Source organism: Dendropsophus ebraccatus, chromosome 1 (genome assembly GCF_027789765.1).
Source record: "Dendropsophus ebraccatus isolate aDenEbr1 chromosome 1, aDenEbr1.pat, whole genome shotgun sequence".
In the NCBI taxonomy this organism is placed as follows: domain Eukaryota; kingdom Metazoa; phylum Chordata; class Amphibia; order Anura; family Hylidae; genus Dendropsophus; species Dendropsophus ebraccatus.
In genome coordinates, this window is record NC_091454.1 from 156,008,893 (window position 1) to 156,029,510 (window position 20,618).

The following is a 20,618-nucleotide window of genomic DNA, read 5'->3' on the forward strand; positions in this document are numbered from 1 at the left end:
CTTGTTTGCAGTCTTTGAAAAAAAAAAATAATTTTTTTTTCTTTGGTTGCATGTCTCTATAAAATAAGAGATGTGTGGGTGGCGTCTGATTAAAGGAGAGGGCTGCAATAGAAGGTATAAGGGTATGTTTACACTACAGACTACCCAAGGAAATGTCAAGCAGAAGACAAGCGGCGGACTCCGCTTGAAGTTCCACCTGTCCCATTAACTCAAGGGGACATGCTGAATATGCATTAATGGTCAGTGACAGTCAAAAGAGTGTCTGCCGACAGAAATCTGCTGTGTATGGTCCGCACAGGTGACAAAATAGCTAAAAATTTATTGGTATAGAACAAAAGACTGGTTATAGCGCCAATCTAAAAAGGAGTTTATTTTTTTTTCTAATGAGACCACCAACATACACAAACAATATGCACTAAAATAATAACCCAAGATATATAAGGGGCACAAGTGACCCGAAAAAAAAAACGTCCATTATGCAAGCTGCCCATTGTTTCTTTAGCATTTCTATTTCACTTAATTTGCTGTAAGGAGATAATTTCCCCCTTAAGTCCCAGTGGGGCTGAAGGTTTAAAATAAACACAATTACATGTACACCTGAGCAAGGAGAGATACCTAAGCAAACAAGCTTTTTTTTTTTATCGCATAATGGGGGGGGGGGGAGGGGAACAGGCCCCATTGCGAAGCACTAGTTGGCAATACAGTTAGTGATACATTTTAAAGACATACATTTGTGTATTTAAATCTTTTAGCGCTTGTTAAATTGTTTGGTTCGCAGTACACCAGAGCTTGCAAATTGAGGTTTCTGAAAGCGTGTAATTACAAGATAGTAGAAATGAAACAAACATTTCCTTCCATTCAATTTTCTACATTTAAGAATGACAAAGTAATGCACACCTGCTCCCTCCGTCACTTTGCTTTTCACCTGACTTAACAACATGCTGTATCCTCACAGTGTTGAGGGCAGGAAGATGGCCTACTGAGATGGCTCTTCTGAGCAGCTGCACTAGATGCTAGCAGCGGCAAAGAGCGATAAAAAGATTATCAAGACAGGCACCTGTGACCTGCAAACACTATCAAGCACATTCCTCACCAGATGAACATCATGGCTATTCCCACAGCTGCCAACTGAAAGGCAGCACTAAAAAATGCACATAAAGGGTCATTAAGAGAATGGAATTAATACCATTATCTCACAGATTGTACTTGCCTAAAGTCGCCTTCACACACTGGTGTATTATTTAATTCTTTTGCATGTGTTTTTGTGGCAGTACATGTACATGTTTTTGGGCTGTTTTTCTATGGCATTTCTCACTTCACAAATCATGAGATTCAAGAATCTCTCTTTAAGGTAGTTTAAAAATGAAAGTGAGCCTCTAGGTTCCATTTACACAGGAAGATTATCTGACAGATTATCTTCCAAATGCAAAGAAGGGGTCCGTGGAATCTCAGTTACAAGTCTCAAAACACAGGAATAGCCAGATATCTGAGAGAGATATCTGGCTATTCCAGTGTTTTGAGACTCGTAACTGAGACTCCACGGACCCCTTCTTTACATATTCAAATTTCGTAGGGAGCAATCAGTGGAGACTCGTAAATGAGTATTCCATTGGCTTTTTTTCGCTGTTCTCCCTGAGTTCAGTGATTGTTGTGTTTTGTTGGTCTATTTTTCATTGCCCCCGGCCCCAGGGTGGCCCCCCGGTTTCATTGCCAGAATCCTACTCCACACTGACGAGGGGCAAATACCCAGAAACTGCAGTCTGTGGATGGATGCCTAGCCTTGGTAACCCTTGTCTTATGTCTTTATACTCGCCACAGAGTTAGACTTTGACTTACAGGGGCCACCCTGGTGTTTCCCTATTTAGGTCCCAAAGCTCGCAACAGAGTGAGGACCTGAGGGACTACGTATCAGGGTGGTTTGGTGCTCTCCCCACTAGGAGGCACTCCTTGGCAACGGGCTTCCTTCTCTGGAGAGAGGGATATCTGGCTATTCCCGTGTTTTGAGACTCGTAACAGACTCCCCAGACCCCTTCTTTGCATATTCAAATTTTGTAGGGGGTAATCAGTGGAGACTCGTAAATGAGTACTCCATTGGCTTTCTTTTGCTGTTCTCCCTGAGTTCAGTGATTGTTGTGTTTTGTTAGATTATCTTCCAAAGACTTGAAGCCAAAGCCAGGAATGGATTCCTTTATGACCTGATCTCTGTTTTTAGTCTGTTCCTGGCTTTGGCTTCAAATCTTTGGCAGATAATCTTTCTGTGTAAATGGACCCTTACACAATAATTTTTAAGCAGGAAAAACAGTAATGGATTTGTATGTGAGAAAAACACAAACTGCCTTGGTAAGGGGGCGGGGTGTCCACTTACACACTATACCTACCATACAAAAAGGATATTGGGGGAGATTTATCAAACATGGTGTAAAGTGAAACTGGCTCAGTTGCCCCTAGCAACCAATCAGATGGAATCTGATTGGTTGCTAGGGGCAACAGAGCCAGTCTCACTTTACACCGTGTTTGATAAATCTCCCCCAATGTGTTTAGAAAGACTGTAAAGAACCCTAAAAAATTTCCATAAGTTAAGAGAAACACACATTCTGAAAAGAGTACTCGAGATATTTTTTTTAAAATCAAATGGCTTAAATGAAAGATTTGTAAATGTCAGGAACTGTCCAAAGCAGCCAAGGTTTTCTTTGTGGATTTGCTAATGCTCTGGACAGTTCCTAACATAAAACAGAGGTGGCAGCAGTGTGCACTGTGTCAGACTGGAAAGAATACACCACTGGCAGGGCCATATAAATGTTGATAACTTCTTGAAGGCCGAAAGTGTTTTTCAAATAAAAAGTAGTTTACAAGTCTGTATAACTTTCTGAAGCCATCAGATCTCGTGCAGCAGTCCAGAATTGTACATGGGGCTGTTACTGTGCATGTGTGAAATCTGGTGAGAGAAGAATTACCTCAATACTTGCATATATTAATGCATTTATTAATATCCTCCAAGTAGGAGGGGACAGCAGGTGGGCAGGACGGTACACTGATCCCCTAATATAAGCTGGGTCTCTCTTCCCTAACTGTACAGAGCATGATGCGAAATATAATGACTATAACCCCTTATGTGCAAGGGCCTTCCTTTAAGGACTGTTGGGAGCCCACCTGAGTTTGTTTATTGTGTTCAAAGTTCCACATGCATGTATTTTTTTTTTCTTCTAGGAAAAGGGTGTCACTTAGGGTGCCTTCACACGTACCATATCGCTGTGTATTTAACGCTGCGTTTTTGGTGCGATTTTTACATGCGCGTTTTGATCCAAACGCGCATGTAAAAAATGCAGCGATAAAAACGCAGCGATACGGTACGTGTGAAGCTAACCTTAGGGTGCGTTCACACCTACAGGATCCGCAGCAGATCTGCAGCAGATTTGATGCTGTGTTCAGTTATTTAAATGAAATCTGCTGCGGATGTGCAGCAGAAAATACGCTGCAGATCCGGTAAGTGTGAACGTACCCTTAAACACTTTTTTAGTAGAATACCACCCTTTGCAACATAAAGGTACGTACATAAGTAACAAGAGGTATAAGCTTCTGCAGCATTATCAGGTAGCTTAATTTTCTCTCCTGGTTAATTTTTATAAAAACAAAACAACTCTTGCAGCAAAATACAAGCATTAAATTGTTGCCCTGAACTAGCCTCTTAGATTTGGATTCAAGTTTAGTCACACCAGATTAAGTAAAGGACAAACTACACATGCTCAGGAGTATGGAGACCCAAGGGGAAATAAAATGCCATGCACTTAGTGCTGCCACTAAATGACTGTATAATTTAATTTCTTGGAAACCCATTAGCTTTTATGAAAGTAAAATGAAAGCCAGATGAGAGCTGTATTTTGAAGTAAGTGGAAATAAAACTATTCAATAGGGCAAAAATAATAAAGAAGAGTTTAAGAAAAAAAAAAAAGACAAACAATGTCATCTTTTCAACTTATAAACCATTACAAAACCAATGACGTATCATAATGCAAAAAATAAATTGTTATATTGTAAACTACTGCTATGGATTATGTGCACAATAAACTGACAAAGCACTAGTGCTGTAAAAATCCTGTATTACTGCATTGTATCATTTCACCCAGTTAAACTCTAAGGCCCCGTTCCCACTGAGCAAAGCTAGCGGAATTCCGCGACGGAATTGTCCGCCGCGGAATACCGTTAGACTCCCATTATGAGCGGGAGGCTATGGGAGGCGCGCGCTGCTGCTCTGTATGCGCTGAAGAATGAACATGTTCATTCTTCAGCGCGTACAGAGCAGCAGAGCCCGCCTCCCATAGACTCCCATTATGAGCGGGAGGCTAACGGCATTCCGCGGCGGACAATTCCGTCGCGGAATTCCGCTACCTTTGCTCAGTGGGAACGGGGCCAAATGTCAACTAGAAAACTATTAAAAAGTTATAGTAGACCAATTTATAGCTATATAACACCTGATGCACCATCACTGGATCTATGTCTCTACATTAAAGTGTTGTTTAAAGGAAAAAAAAAAACTTTTGACATGTCTCTGAAATTTCAAATGTCTTCTATGATGACAGTGACACTAAAACACTGTTTGGGATTGGTTCACATATTTCAGCACTGTGCACCAGGAAAGTTTGTAATACATATGCCAGAAATATCCATTGGGCGTTGATCACTCAAATAATGCTAAAAAGGGTGTCAATGTGTCATCTTAATGGCCTGTATACAGTGGTATACTACTTTTTTTTTTTTATTGCATTACCAGGATCAACGGCAATGGTCCCTGGTCTGCATATTAATAACGTAAAAGCTCAAGAATGTAATAGCACAACAGTAAAGACAGTATGCTTATTGAGTACTTTATTAGACTGTACATATAATGAATAATCAGAAGGTAAAAACATTACTGTTGCAAGGAAAGGTTACAAGGAAAGTTAAGGGGGTTATCCAGGATTACAAAAACAAAGCTGTTTACCTAAACAAACAGCACCACTCTTGCCCTCAGATGGGGTGTTGTATTACAGCTCAGTTCCACTGAAGGGAATTTTTACAAATACTAGATAACAACTTTAAAGTCACTAAAGATTCTTTTACAAGGTGCAATATGCCGCAGCCACAAATGAGTACCGATCAGCAAGATCGCTGCTTGCTTCTAATATGATCGTCTGCATATCTCCTGTTTACATAGATAATGATTTTGATGGTCAGACAAAAGATCTAATCAGCTGCCGAGCAGGCGTTTGCTCATGCGTTGGCTGATCTCTGGCCCTTTAGGGTATATGTGCACACTATGGAATCCCGACGGAACACCCGCCGCAAATGCGCGCATCTCCGCTGCTCCCATAGGCTTCATTCTATGGTTTGCCAGATTCAGCCTGAAGAACGAGCGGGTTCATTGTTCGGGTGGACGTCAGAATCTGGCAAACCATAGAATGAAGCCTATAGGAGCAGCAGAGATTTCAGGAAATTTTTGCCTCACTAAATTTACATGGACTGTGTGGAAAATTCCACTGCATGTCATTTTATGGACTATTCACCCTATAATATGGAACCATACCTTGCTGTTCAGGCACTGCAATCATGGCATAAGTTACACACTGAAAAGGTCTAAGGGGCCATTCACACACTGTTTTGCACATTTGTCAGCAACCTGTCAAAAAGGTTTGGCTGATACAAACTGCTACAAGCTCCCCACAGGCCCCACTGACTAAACATGGTCTAATAGTGACAGTGTTCAGATCACTCAGGAGTGTTTAGAACCATCATGTCAAACTCTGGCCCATGGTGCCATTATTTTTGGCCCGCCAGGCAATTCAGAGTTTAAATTACATCTGGCCCACAATGGATACTATACAAGAGACTATGGGGGAGAGCTGGCTACTATATGAAACTACGGGGGAGGACTGGCTACTATATAAGAGACTATGGGGGAGGGCTGGCTACTATATAACAGACTATGGGGGAGGGCTGGCTACTATATAACAGACTATGGGGGAGGGCTGGCTACTATATAAGAGACTATGGGGGAGGGCTGGCTACTATATAAGAGACTATGGGGGAGGGCTGGCTACTATATAAGAGACTATGGGGGAGGGCTGGCTACTATATGAGACTACTGGTGAGGGCTGGTTACTATATAAGAGACTATGGAGGAGGGCTGGCTACTATATGAGACTATTGGGGAGGGCTGGCTACTATATGAGACTACTAGGGAGGGATGGCTACTATATGAGACTATGGGGGAGGCCTGCCTACTATTTGGCCACTAGTGGGAGGGCTGGCTAATATGTGAGACTACAGGGGAGGGCTGACTACTATATGGGACACTTGGGGAGCTGGCTACTATTTGGGCACTATTGGAAAGGCTGACTACTATAGGGATGGCTACTATGAGAGAGACTATTGGGGAGGGCTGGCTACTGTGTAAGAGACTATGGGGGGAGGGTTGGCTACTATATAAAAGAGACTATGGGGGAGGGCTGGCTACTTTATAAGAGAAAAGGGGAGGATTGGCTACTGTATGATACTATTGAGGGGGCTGACTACTATATGGGACACTTGGGGGGCTGGCTACTATTAAGGCACTATTGGGAGGGCAGGCTAATATGTGGGGCAATTTTGATTGGGATGGCTACATCATGGGGAAATATTGGGGGGGTTGGCTATTACATAGGTTTGGTCTTAATTATATCATAGGAATTTATCATGTCATTTATAATAGTGCACAGCGCTGGGAGACTTACACCACTGACAGTGTTAGGAACACCGCACACTGCACACTGCTCTGACCACCAGGACCGCCACATTCGCACTTCAATTATTATCAAGGTTGGCCCGCGACTTTGTCCAATGTTTTAATTTTGGCCCACTGTGTATTTGAGTTTGACACCCCTGGTTTAGTATGTTCAGGAGATGGGCTGACCAAATCGGGCCGTTCACATGTTTGCAAAATACTGTCCACGCATATACAGTATTCTGCAGACTAGACCTCAGAGCTCCCGCCATCATGATTCTTTATGATGCTGGGAGCTTTGAAACTGGAGCTACCTGCAAACAGTTAATAAACATGGTGTGAATAGCCCCTTACCAGCAAACAATCCTATTTTTCCCCATTTTGAAGTATTTCAAACAGGAAAAAATTTTGACCTAGAAAGTAAGCGCTCCCTGGCCTATGGCACTGCATTTCAATTAGGTGGTTATCGGACAAGACTTTTCTTATCCTGTGTTGCTACTGTTTATTCAAGTCAGCTGGCTCAGGAGAAAAAATTTTAACTCCGGTCATAAAACCTTTATCTAAATTGCAGTGGTCAATAAAGCAGATACAAAAAAAGAGAAAAAAAGTGATCAAGTTTATGACACACAGAGGAAACAGTTGCACACTTAGCTGTAGATGAGGGGTCAACATAGACTAAAGGCCCTATTACATGGAGCAATTATCAGCCATGATGGACGATAATCATCCCGTGTAATAGAAGACAACAATAAGCCAACATGAACGATGTCGGCTGATCGTTTCTGTCATTTGTCTTTCAACATGTTGAAAGGCAAACAACTGTAATAGCAACTATCTGCTGCCGTCGCCCTGCGGCAGCAGATCACCGCTATTCTCTATGGGCTGTCTGGATGATCCAGCAATCACGCGGGCCGCCCCCCTGCAGCTCCCCGCGGCCTCCCCTGCACTCACCCACTCACTGCTGCTGCTGCAGTGACGTGTTGTGGCGGCGGCAGCAAGCGAGCGCTGACAGGGCTTGCTTGCTCCTCAAGTCTCGCCATTTAATAGGGACTTTACACTGACAGATGAAGATGTATGGTGACCTTAAGAGTACAATCATATGCAGAGAAAATGCTGCAGATTTTCCTTTGCAGCATTTTTGTACAAAATCTGCAATCTTACATTAGCAGCACTGATGGTGAAGTTGTTAAAATCTGAGAGAGTAAAAAGGTACACGCAATCAGGGTGGAAACGGACCTTTGGTGTGGCTTTCACCTCCACACTGAATGTCCACTTAGCGGTCTGATCGACTGCAGTCTTATTATTGCAGATTTTACATCAACCTCAGTAGCAGAAGCCAAAACCTACAATAAATTTGTAGCGTTGCAAACTCCTACAGATCTGCGACTTTCACATTTTATAGGTAAAACCAGCAATAAGAAAATTCTGAACAAAATACGAACATTTGATGCAGATTTACTTTTTTGTTGATGCTGTATCTGGCATACTATAATAATTGAGTAGGTTAGTTTAGTCTTTTGTATCTGGAGATACTGCACACACTCCAGAAATATATCTAACTTTACTGATCTTTCTAACTGAAGAGGAAAAAGAAAAAGGAAAAAAAAATATGGGGGTGAGTGTTTGATTATTTTCTATATTTACATCCTAATGTTAAAGTCACTAAACAGGTTTGTTGCAATGTGCAAGTCTGATGAGGATCCAGCACTAATGATCCAGCTCGAGAGCTCAGAGGGATGAAATCCGCTTGTACTGTATGTGAATATCTATTATGTTTAAAAGCACCATAATTAATCTACAAAAAGACGACAGAAAAGAATGTGAACTCTAAATAGTGCCACTTAAAGAAAATCACAGCTATGGTCAAAACTCAAAAGGACTTTTATAGTAGGGTGTCCTTATAATAATCTGTTTGATGCTAATTGCTTACCCGTGTGCCAACGGATTGCACGTTTTTCATCTTGGCTAAAAGCAAAGTCCCTATCTCTATGCTTCTGAATCAACAGGATCATTCTGGAATTCATTAGTTGGAAACACGAGAGACAAGCTACATAATAGCTTTGCTGCATGCACAGCACACTTCAAAAATAACTAAATGAATATGGAAATGCATCTTTCTGTGGCAAATTGTTCATTATTGAATCATTATCAACCCTTGTTAGAATTTTCGCTCTCTTCTGGTATGTACAAGATCATTAAAGTGTTTAAGAGCTCCATCATGAAAGACAGTGACACTTTATAATCCACTATCTCTTCAGGCAAATACGCTTATGGCTGAGCATAATACTCAAAATAACAACATCCTCTTGACGTATAATTCCTCCTGTTTTAGTAATGATTCTTCTAAGTGCTAACAGCAGCAATGAAATATGATGCTGAAGTCTACACTTGTTAATGTATCCAAGGCCTGAAACTGCTCGTATTTATTTAGCAGCACAAAAGCACTAATAACACAAGCAGTAAAGGATCGATTTAACGCAAATACGCGCCATGAACTCCAACTAGAAAATGACCTACTTTTTTTTTTAAATACAAAAGGTATTGCAACCATAATAGACAAACATTGTTAGGCTATGTTCACATTACGTAGGGGTGAACACATTTGCCATAAGTACTGGTAGAGCAACCATTAGGGTAGCTTCACACGGGCGGGCTCGCAGCGAGATTCTCGCTGCGAGCCCGGCAGGTCCTGGCAGTTCCCATACACTACATACTTGCTGCAGTCTAAACGACCGCAGCGAGTATGTAATTATACCGCCCTTAACCCCTTCTACTCCCGCCGGCTCCCCCGCTGTAAGCAGCATACATTACCTGTGCTTGCTGCACGGGTCCGGCGTCCTGCTCTCCCGCCCGGCCAATCAGTGGCTGCGGCTGGGCAACACACTAATTGGCCGGACAGGAGAGCAGGACGCCGGACCCGTGCAGCAAGGACAGGTAATGTATGCTGCTTACAGCGGGGGAGCCGGCGGGAGTAGAAGGGGTTAAGGGCGGTATAATTACATACTCGCTGCGGTCGTTTAGACCGCAGCAAGTATGTAGTTTATGGGAACTGACAGGACCTGCCGGGCTCGCAGCGAGACTCTCGCTGCGAGCCCGCCCGTGTGAATATACCCTTACACTGCAACCATTGCAGACTATAGCCATAAACTTTCATTTACCTGCTGAAGGTTGAAAGGGTTTCCTGCTTCCATGTACAGTGAAACAACATTTCCCTCCCTAGCACTGTGACTAAAGGCCAACATATCCATAACACAGTGGTATAGATGACAGCATATGTTGGTATGAGGTGTGAGGTATATGTGATATGAGGTATATGTTGAGCAATATTCCCAATGTATATCCCAAAGTGGTGTGAATATAGCCATAGTTTGTATACTGCTATTGTAAAATGCTTTAAAGCGACTCTGTATCCACCAACCCACCCCACAAACCGCAGTGTCTTGTGGGGTATATTATATTGCCACAAATCAATAGATTTGTAAATTGGTATTTAATACGGTAAGCTAAATTAATTATGAAGAGCAAAAAAAATAAATAAATACCAATTTATTTACAAACTGAATTGCAATATATTTGGAAAGTGCTGTAACAAAGGCCAGGGTGTGCACTTCAGAATAAATTTCATCAGAAACAGCAATGTTCCTCTAATCCATAGTTACCTTTGTAAACAACATAAAAAAAAAAAAAAAAAAAAAAGAAGAGATTAAGAAAATATAGACAAAGCAGAAAGATTTCCAGAAGAAATTGCAGACCACCAGGATTTGGATTTAGCTAATCCACTTAGATTACCATGGCTGTGTCTTAAAAGGACAATACGGAGATAGCAAAAATAGGTCACACAGGCAACAATATAATACCTCACATTATGAACAAGCTATAATACTGTTGTAACAAAAACGAGTAAGAGAAACATGCTAAATTGTTAAATATGATACCAATGGCTGAAACTAGGAAGGTAAATTAGTGGAGAGCCTTGTGCCCTTCAAGGAAAATAAATCAGATGTGTACCACATACACATAAAGAACAAGTAAAATAACCAACATCCCCGTACTGCTCTCCTGCCCCATGGATCTGATCAATTCCGGGTTACCTCTCTGAGCCACGTTTCTGTGTTTGCCATGCAACAGTACATGCATTTTTCCATAACTCCCCTGCCCACATGTAAGACCAACTGCCAATACAAATTGGACAGATGAGAAGACTGCAGTTACATTGAGCATAAATGACCTTAGTGGATGTCCAAAGGCGGGTTGTAACAAATGGAAACAGGTTATCAACACAATGCAGGCACATGGGGAATTATGCTGCGTTTACACTAAATGATAATTGGCCCGATCGTACGATTAACGATGTTGGAGTAATGATTTTTTTTTCATAACGGTCAGCGTTTAGACGGTACGATATATCGTACGGAAATTAGTTTTGCGATCGCTTAAGCCTATCTCACACATTGGTTAAATCGGTGAACGACCGTTTACACTGAACGATCTGCGAATTTTTTTGCGAACAAGGAACGACGATTTTAGAACATGTTGTAAGATCAAAATGAACGATTTCTTGTTCGTCGTTTGATCGTGCGCAGAGTTTACACATACGATTATCGTTCGAATTCGATCGTTATCGTGCGAATTCGCAAGATAATCGTTCCGTGTAAACGCAGCATTAGAAAGTATAATACAACACAGAACAGATAAATTTTGTGATGGTCCCAGCACTCCGGCATTAGTAAAAAGGTGAAGACTTAATTGCATGTCCAAAGAGATAAAAAAAAACTCTGCTTGATGTATTATGGACATATTATAGAGTTGAGCGGACTACTCTTATATTGTCTTATATTACAGGACATTAGAAAAGGACATTAGAAACACTTGCACAATGCATAATGGTGTAAAGCGTTTCAATGCTGTAGTAACTGTTTGCCACAAACTTCTATAAACAGCAGATGATCAGTAGAACATGTGCTTGAATAAGACAATACTTAAGTTCCTGAAACTCTAAGGCTTCATTTACACATTCAGTGATTTTTAGGCACCGTGATTTAAGTCCACTTGCTCTGTGATGTGTGAAAAAACCCTCCATGATTGCATCTGTTTTTTCATCTGTATACTTTTTTCACTGATGTAGGCATCAAATCCTTCAAGTATGTATACCACTATGTGAGATCAAAATCTGTCAGTACTTGTGAATCTGTGAATAGGCAAACATCTGTGGCAAAAAAAATTAATAAATAAAAAAAGTGACAGGTCCTAGTATGGACCCTGTGCCATAAATCTCTTTGGTAGATGTCCATGCACTGCAGACAACTATAAAAATACTACTGTAGTACGGTCCGCAATTGCAGAACGCATTACAGACATGCTATTTGCACACAATCCAACCTCTGATCATTGTTGTATTGAGTCCTGTCCTGAAGCACCTGGATTTCAGTGGGCGCTATACAGCAGTGCATCAATACGCTTTGCATACCATTCGTATCTCCCCGCACCGAGGAGGAGCAGCAGACAGCTAATTCAAAGCATTCAGCAGTGCCGTGCTCAAAGTGCAACAGCTTCAGGTGAGCGGCACAATTACCCTCATTCTTTATATACACTAAACCTGACAGACTGACAAGATGTTCACCATTCAGAGTCTGTGTGTTATTTTTTTTTTTAGCGCAAAGCTTTTTCTTTAGCATATTTGCAGAGACCAGACAAGAAATAAATGTAAGATAATGAAAAGCTTTATTTGCAAACGTTTAATCTACCGCTTTCAGATTATGGAGACCCACTTGTTATGAAAATGGAGATGCCCAGGCTCTTGTTTAAAGGGAATCTTTTACTAGGTATATTTTGTCTTAAATGAGGGCTGCATGAACTAGTGACAGAAATGTGGAACAGATCGGTGTATTACTTGTATAATTCTGTTCAGCCGTTCTACTAATATGCCGGAGAACAGGATTCTTGCCACACTCCTCCCCAGCTACTGATTGATAGTTGACTGTCTATACACAGCATGGAAAAATAACTGCCAATCAGCAGCTGGTGGGCGGAGCTTTCTGCTTCATTTGAATACCGAGGACTACTGGGCTCATGCACATAATGGAGAAGACCACTTATTGTCCATGTTATTCAGAAAGATATCTTTGCCTCAGCTGCACAGAACAATGTAGGTGAAACAACATTCTGTTCGGCTTCACTGTCACTAGGTTATGCTACCCTAAGATAGGACAGCCTAAACCTCCTGAGAGTCTCTAAGGTGGTGTTCAAAAATCTTGCCATGTGTACAAATGCAGAAAGCTTACAAATTCTTTTAAAGAGACATTCTAGTCAGAGATGATGACGTGTGTCAGACAAGTAATGGTTAATATATCTTCAAAAGGAAAGCAGCTTTTAGGGGCTGCCCACAAGCATTACCTACTTACCCATCAGATTTGAGTTCATGAAAGGTGTCGGGGACAATCCTTCATGGGGCCCTAATCGACTGTCATTTAAGTGCTCACTGTAATGAGGGCTGTCTGCAAAACCCTAGAAGGGCGAGAAAAGTGTTAAGGAGATTAGTTGACAGTCCTGCTAATTGAGTGTAATGACACTGTAAATTCACATATAGAGTAAACAGACAGATATTAGAGAGATGTATTAATATGTTTCCTGACTAGTCAAAAAATAAATAAATAAACATTTACAAAAAAATAGAAACTGAAACATACCACTATTACATCAACAAACATTAAGCACCAGAAAATTCAAAGCTCTTTATAATTCAGGTGATACATGTACAGACATATTAGGCATCACAAAGCAATAATCTAAATCACCAATTCATACAAGAGGAATGGGGGTTTGGCTCACAACAGCTTCCACTCAAGGAAGTAGGCGGAAATAAGTGATTTATAAACATTGAATATATTGAGAAATCGGTATGACCGGACGGAAATTGAAAGAAAAAGAATCTGTTAAAGTGGGCATACACCTACAAAAACCGTCAGATATCAACAGTTATTCCTCCTGTCCTCACCATACACATCAATGTTTGGTAGAACAATCCTGTGTTCTCTATGGAAAGGGGAAAACAAAGGGGTCGGGCAGTGATTTTCCATCACGTCTGATCCCAATAATGTCCACTGACATCTTTTGCCTACTCTGGTTGGTCGAATCTTCCAGCCAATCACATAACATAGGTCCAGATACATTGGTCTTTTTTGCACCATTGGCTGTTAAAAATATTGTAACCCAAAACCACTGTAATTTGTGGGACCACTGTACTGAAGCTAAGCTTAAGTTAAGTAAATGTAGGTGAGCTGCATTCTCAAACACAAACCAAAAGACAAAGCATTTAGTAAATAAGACAATGAATTTATTCACCCATCATGTGCAATACACATGATGGGTGAATAAATTCACTGTCTTATTCACTAAACCTTGGAGTGCCGCCTTATCTCTACTATTTTTGGATAGTTGAGTCGGGGTCTGACTTCGTGGAGGCTGCGCACCTACCTGAGCCATTGCCGCACAGTGCCCTCTACAGCTTCACTTATTGCTATAAATATATATATATATATATATATATATATATATATATATATATATATACACACACATATACACACACATATATATATATACATACACACACACACACACTGGTACCTTGGTTTAAGAGTAACTTGATTACTTGATTAGCATTGCTTTGGTTTAAGAGCTCCCTGTACTGGGTGGGAGCGAGAGTTGGGAAGGGGCATGGTCTGCATGGCGGGGTCTACAGCCCTGTATTCTGACCCAGGAAGACTTCCTCACCTTCCAAATCATAGCAGATCCACTTCAGGCTGGGGCTTACATCAGGGGACAGGACTGTAGAGGTAATCTCTTTATAGCTGTAACCCCTCTCTCCCCGGACAAAGAGTGCTGCATGTATGTGCCCACATCTGCCCTGCTCATTCCTTCATGCTCCCTGCAGTCTCTGTCAGCTCTAGTGTTTCCCAACCTCTCAATTCCTGTACAGTAACTTATATTATCACATATTCTGCTGCTTCTGAATGTTTGTTTTACATGTTATTTAGAATAATAAAATCATTATTTTTGGGGTGTGGAATCAATTGTCTGCATTTCTATAGTTTCTTATGGAAAAAGTTACTTTGGTTTAAGAGTGGATTTGGATTGTGGTCCTAAAACGAATTATGCTAGTAATCCAAGGCACCACTGTATATATAGATAGATAGACACACACACACTAAATTTCTATACATCTACATTATAGCTAAATATACAACAGACAGACCACTGCTTTTAGAGTAGACTGGTGGTCGACAACCTAGACAACAAGCTGTCAACTATGGGAAAGAAAGAGCAGCATATCAGGAGAGGGAGGCAAGTTTGCTAGATTGACAAACCCTACAAATTTAACTATGTTAGTCAAGATTGGAATACCCCTTTAAACATAAGCTGGAAATCACACAGATATTGTCTGGATAAATATTATATATATATATATATATATATATATATATATATATATATATATATATATATATATAATGTACACACACACACACACACACACACACACACACACACACACACACACACATATATTACACCTTGCTCTTAGCATTACATTTGCCAATAATAAGGTTACACTTCTGCTTACTGCCCAAGATATCAGAATGTCTGTTCCAAGCTGTCAGACAGCCAAAGCAATGTGTTAATCCATGACTGACTGGCTGGTCATGCTTATACCCAGGTGAACATGACCAGTCATGGATTACTGTGCAGCTTAGACTTTGCCGTCACAGCTTCTAAAAAATGTCCACAAGACAGACTATTACACGTACAGGTAATGCATTGTCTTTTACAGGGCTGCACTACATGCAATGCTGTTCACTGACAGATGCATTCCCTCCAATACATTCAGTAAATGAGTAACAAAGCAAAAATGTAGTAGAGAGTACTACATTTTACATTAAAAGACAAAGGAAAGAAAGTAAATATAATTTGGGGTAAAAGAAGTCAATGAATGTGTAACACACGCATCCACGTTTTGGGCCCGGCACACAGTAAGCTGCTTTTTTGGCTATCTGCTCTGGATAACAGATGGATTCCCTTACTGTATCAGTATTGTTTGACACTGACTCAAGACTATATTCTTTCTCATTATACAGTATAAAGTGTCACATAGTTCTTCCATCAACCACACAATTTCACACATTTTTTTCAAGCTAATTTCTGTGCTAGTTTCAGCTGCGCAAATTCTATAATGAATGTGTGCATTTTTTAATGAATTTGGTTTGTACACCACCTACTGGAACTGCGCAAAAAAAATGCAACTACTGTATTTAGGGAGTCAAAAAAGCTAGGTGTGTGTTTACACAGACAGATTTATTTGACAGATTGTAGAAGCCAAAGCCAGGAACAGACTATAAAAAGAGGAAAGACTGAGATTTGTCCTCTTTTCAAATCCATTGCCGATTCCGCAGAATAAACAAAACGATCGGCGGAAGAAACAGTCATTGGCTGCTGACTGCTCATACCAGCCCACACTAGCTTCTGACCACGCCCCACTAAAGTAATGCTACGTTTACACTGAACGATAATTCGCCCTATCGTACGATTAACGATGTTGGAGTAACGTTTTTTTTTTTCATAACGATCAGCGTTTAGATAGTACGATATATCGTACCGAAAATTCGTTTTGTGATCGCTTAAGCCTATCTGACACATTGGTTAAATCGGCGAACGACTGTTTACAATGAACGATTTGCAAATTTTTTGCGAACGACGAACGACTATTTTAGAACATGTTATGTTATAAGATCAAAATGAACGATTTCTTGTTCGTCGTTTGATCGTTCGCAGCGTTTACACGTACGATTATCGTTCGAATTCGATTGTTATCGTGCGAATTCGCAAGATAATCGTTCCGTGTAAATGCAGCGTTAGAAAGTATAATACAACACAGAAAAGATAAATTTTGTGATGGTCCCAGCACTCTCACACATAGGTTAAATCGGTGAACGACTGTTTACACGGAACAATCTGCAAATTTTTTGTGAACGATCAACGGCGATTTGAGAACTTGTTCAAAGATCAAAATGAACGATTTATCGATCGTTCACAGCGTTTACACATACGATTATCGTTTGAATTCGACTGTTATCGCACAAATTCGCACGATAATCGTTCCGTGTAAACGCAGCATAAGGGTGGTATTACACGGGCCGATGGGGGCCCGATAATACCTGTAAACGAGCAGCGATCTGCTAGATCGGTGCTCGTTTACTGGGCCTATTACACAGCCCGATAATTGTTAGACAAGGGCTGCAGGGACATCGTTACAGATGTCCTTGCAGCCCTTACTTAACTATATACATTACCTATCCACGTTCCAAGGCTGCTGCTGCAGTCTTCTTCTCCACGGGTCCAGCGCTCTAACTTCAGAGTGGCCTGTCAGCTGACAGGCCGCTCAGCCAATCACAGGCCGGGACCGCCGCAGCCTGTGATTGGCCGGGTGGCCTGTCAGCTGACAGGACGCTCTGAAGCTAGAGTGTGCAGGACCCAGGGAGAAGAAGACCGCAGCAGCAGCCCTGGAACGTGGATAGGTAATTTATATAGTCAGTCGCCGGCCGCACACCGCTATTACACGTAGCGGTGCGCGGTCGGCGCCCGACGAAAATAGGTCCATACCTATATCAACGATCAGCCGCTGATCGTTGTCATCGGCTGATCATTGTATTTATTACATGGAGCAATAATCGGCCGAATCAGGTCGATTCGGCCGATTATCGTTCCGTGTAATAGTACCCTAACAGGCCGCTCAGTCAATGACTGGCCGTGTTGCTGTCCTGTCTTGGCCAGCGATTGGCTGCTTCTTAGGGCCAACTATTGACGACTATTGTGCGCAAAATGGTTATATCATTCGATTTTAAACGATATTCGTTCTGTGTAATTGCAGGCAACGATCGTTGATTTAGATCTGAACCTAAAATTATCATTAATCGTTCGCTGTAATTCCACATTTGTTCGCTCAAGTTCCGCATTTGTTCACTAATCGTTCAGTGTAATTGCACATTGTTCACTGTTTTGCTGAGATCAGAGTAAACTATCATAATAACGATCGCAATATCGATTGAAGTAATGATCATAACTAACGGCCATCGTTCTGTGTAATACTGTGAAAGATTTCAGGTTAACGATAAACAATCTTGTTGGCAATCGTTTATCATTAAAAAATCGCTCAGTGTAATAGGGCCCTTACTGTAGAGACAGGTGTATAAGCTTCTGTGGAGGCTCCTGACAGCGGAGAAAGGCTAGGTCACCAGGGAGCAAGGAGAGGTAAGTAAAGAGCTTATGTAGTTTCTATATACACCTAACGATGTCTGTGCAGCCCTTACTGCACAATAGTCGAGCCTTGTAATAGGCCCTTAAACATTCAAACCTTTACAGATATATCTTTGCATACAAGTGGTTTAAAAGGGAATGTGTCAAAAAAGTGACTCACTGTTTAAATCAATTTTTTTTTTTATAAAATTTTACCATCTGTATTTTAAAGTACAGTGGTACCTTGGTTTAGGAGTAACTTGGTTTAAGAGCTCACAGTTTTTCAAAATTGTGACGGGAGAGCGAGTGTAGAAGGGGCATAGTCTGCATAGCGGGGTCTACAGCCCTGTACTCTGACCCAGGAAGTCTCCTTCACCTTCCAAATCATAGCAGATCCACTTCAGGCTGGGGCTTACATCAGGGGACAGGACTGTGGAGGTAATCTCTTCATAGCTGTAACCCCTCTCTCCAGAGAGCGCTGCTATACTGTGCCCACATATGTCCTGCTCATTCCTTTATGCTCCCTGTAGTCTCTGTCAGCTCTTGTGTTTTCCATCCTCTCCATTACTGTACAGTAATTTATAAAATCACATTATGCTGTTTCTGAATGATTGTTTCATTTGTATTACATGTTATTCAGAATAACAAATATTTATTTTTGGGGTGTGGAACCATGTGTCTGCATTTCTATGATTTCTTATGGAAAAATTTGCTTTGGTTTAAGAGTGGATTTGGATTACAAGCACGGTCCCGGAAGGAATTATGCTCATAATCCAAGGCACCACTGCAATTCTGAAATCTCAAGTGTCACTGTGGTTTAATTTTTTTTTTTTTTTTTTTGCAGAAATCACTTTGTAATTGGGTTTATTGCAAAAGTAACTTTGTAATTGGGTTTATTAGCTGAAAAATGCATTTTTATAATGAAAAAGCAGTTTGAAGCTCAACCCCTGTCTTCATTGTTCTCTATGGAGAGGGGAGGGGTGGAGGGAGATGAGGCACCAAAACAGGACAACAAAGAGTTAAATTTACAGCTGCATGACCAGGCTATCTACTCTGAGGTCAGCACTGACCTCTCAATTCCAGCTTCACACTTCCTTTGTTCTCTGCTGCCGACTAATCTCCCTCCTCCTCCCCCCCTCCCCTCGTCATAGAACAGACAGGGTCCGACTGATGTAAGAGTCAAGATTTCCTGATAATGAGAAGTGGATGAGAGAGAGGAGAGAGGGGGGGACCTGGTGAAAGTCTTTTTGAATGCAGATAATGACATATTTGCCTAATAAACCCAATTACAAATATTCTTAAAATTGCCTAGAAACCCACATGAGCCCTTTTTTTTTCAACACTAATTGTACTTTGCAATGACAGGCTGAGTTTTTTTTTTATAAAGTACACTGCGACACCAGAAAAAATTCAATGTGTGGTGAAATGGGGGGGGGGGGTGCCCTGGGGTAAATCCGACTTGTTACATGTGTTCCTCAAGTGGTTACGATTACAACGATATGTAACATTTTCTTTTATCTGATGGCTTGTAAAAGATTAAAACCATTGTTAACAAATATATGTTCCTTAAGGGTAGCTTCACACGGGCGGGCTCGCTGCGAGATTCTCGCTGCGAGCCCGGCAGGTCCTGTCAGTTTCCATAAACTACATACTTGCTGCGGACCGCAGCGAGTATGTAATTGTACCGCGCTTAACCCCTTCTACTCCCGCCGGCTCCCCCGCTGTAAGCAGCATACATTACCTGTCCTTGCTGCACGGGTCCGGCGTCCTGCTCTCCCGCCCGGCCAATCAGTGGCTGCGGCTGGGCAACACACTAATTGGCCGGACGGGAGAGCAGGACGCCGGACCCGAGCAGCAAGGACAGGTAATGTATGCTGCTTACAGCGGGGGAGCCGGCCGGGAGTAGAAGGAGTTAAGCGCGGAACAATTACATACTCGCTGCGGTCCGCAGCAAGTATGTAGTTTATGGGAACTGCCAGGACCTGCCGGGCTCGCAGCGAGAATCTCGCTGCGAGCCCGCCCGTGTGAAGCTACCCTAAAATCGCTCCATTCCCAGGCTTATAGCACTTTTATCCTTTAGTCTATGGGGCTGTGTGAGTTGTAATTTTTTGCGCCATGATGTGTTCTTTCTATCGGTACCTTGATTGCGCATATGCGACTTTATGATCGCAATTTTGCACCTTGGGATTTTTTTGCGCTTGCCGTTTACCGTGCGAGATCAGGAATGTGATTAATTAATAGTTCAGGCGATTACGCATGCGGCGATACCAAACATGTTTGTTTATTTATTTACTTTTATTTATAACATGGGAAAAGGGGGGTGATTAACACTTTTATTAGTGGAGATTTTTTTTATTATTATTAATGACTAGAGATGAGCGAACCGGGTTCAGATTCGAGTCCATCCGAACCCGATTGTTCGGCATTTGATTAGCGGGGGAAAACATGGCCAATGACTATATCCATGTTTTCCACATAGCCTTAGGGCTTTCTCTAACCTCAGCAGCCACCGCTAATCAAATGGCGAAAGTTCGGGTTCGGATGGACTCGAGCATGCTCGAGGTTCGCTCATCTCTATTAAAGGGGTAGTGCG

At 41.6% G+C, this 20,618-nt stretch overlaps 1 protein-coding gene across 5 annotated transcripts in view; it reads right to left on the reverse strand.

Annotated features, from left to right (window-relative positions):
• TCF12 (transcription factor 12) overlaps nt 1-20,618 on the reverse strand; it is a 169,792-nt gene that overhangs the window by 96,633 nt on the left and 52,541 nt on the right. For all 5 annotated transcript variants that reach the window (XM_069982394.1, XM_069982387.1, XM_069982372.1 and 2 more), the window contains exon 5: nt 13,138-13,240. In XM_069982394.1, the coding sequence (XP_069838495.1) occupies nt 13,138-13,240 (103 nt within the window). The remainder of the gene's footprint in view (nt 1-13,137; nt 13,241-20,618) is intronic.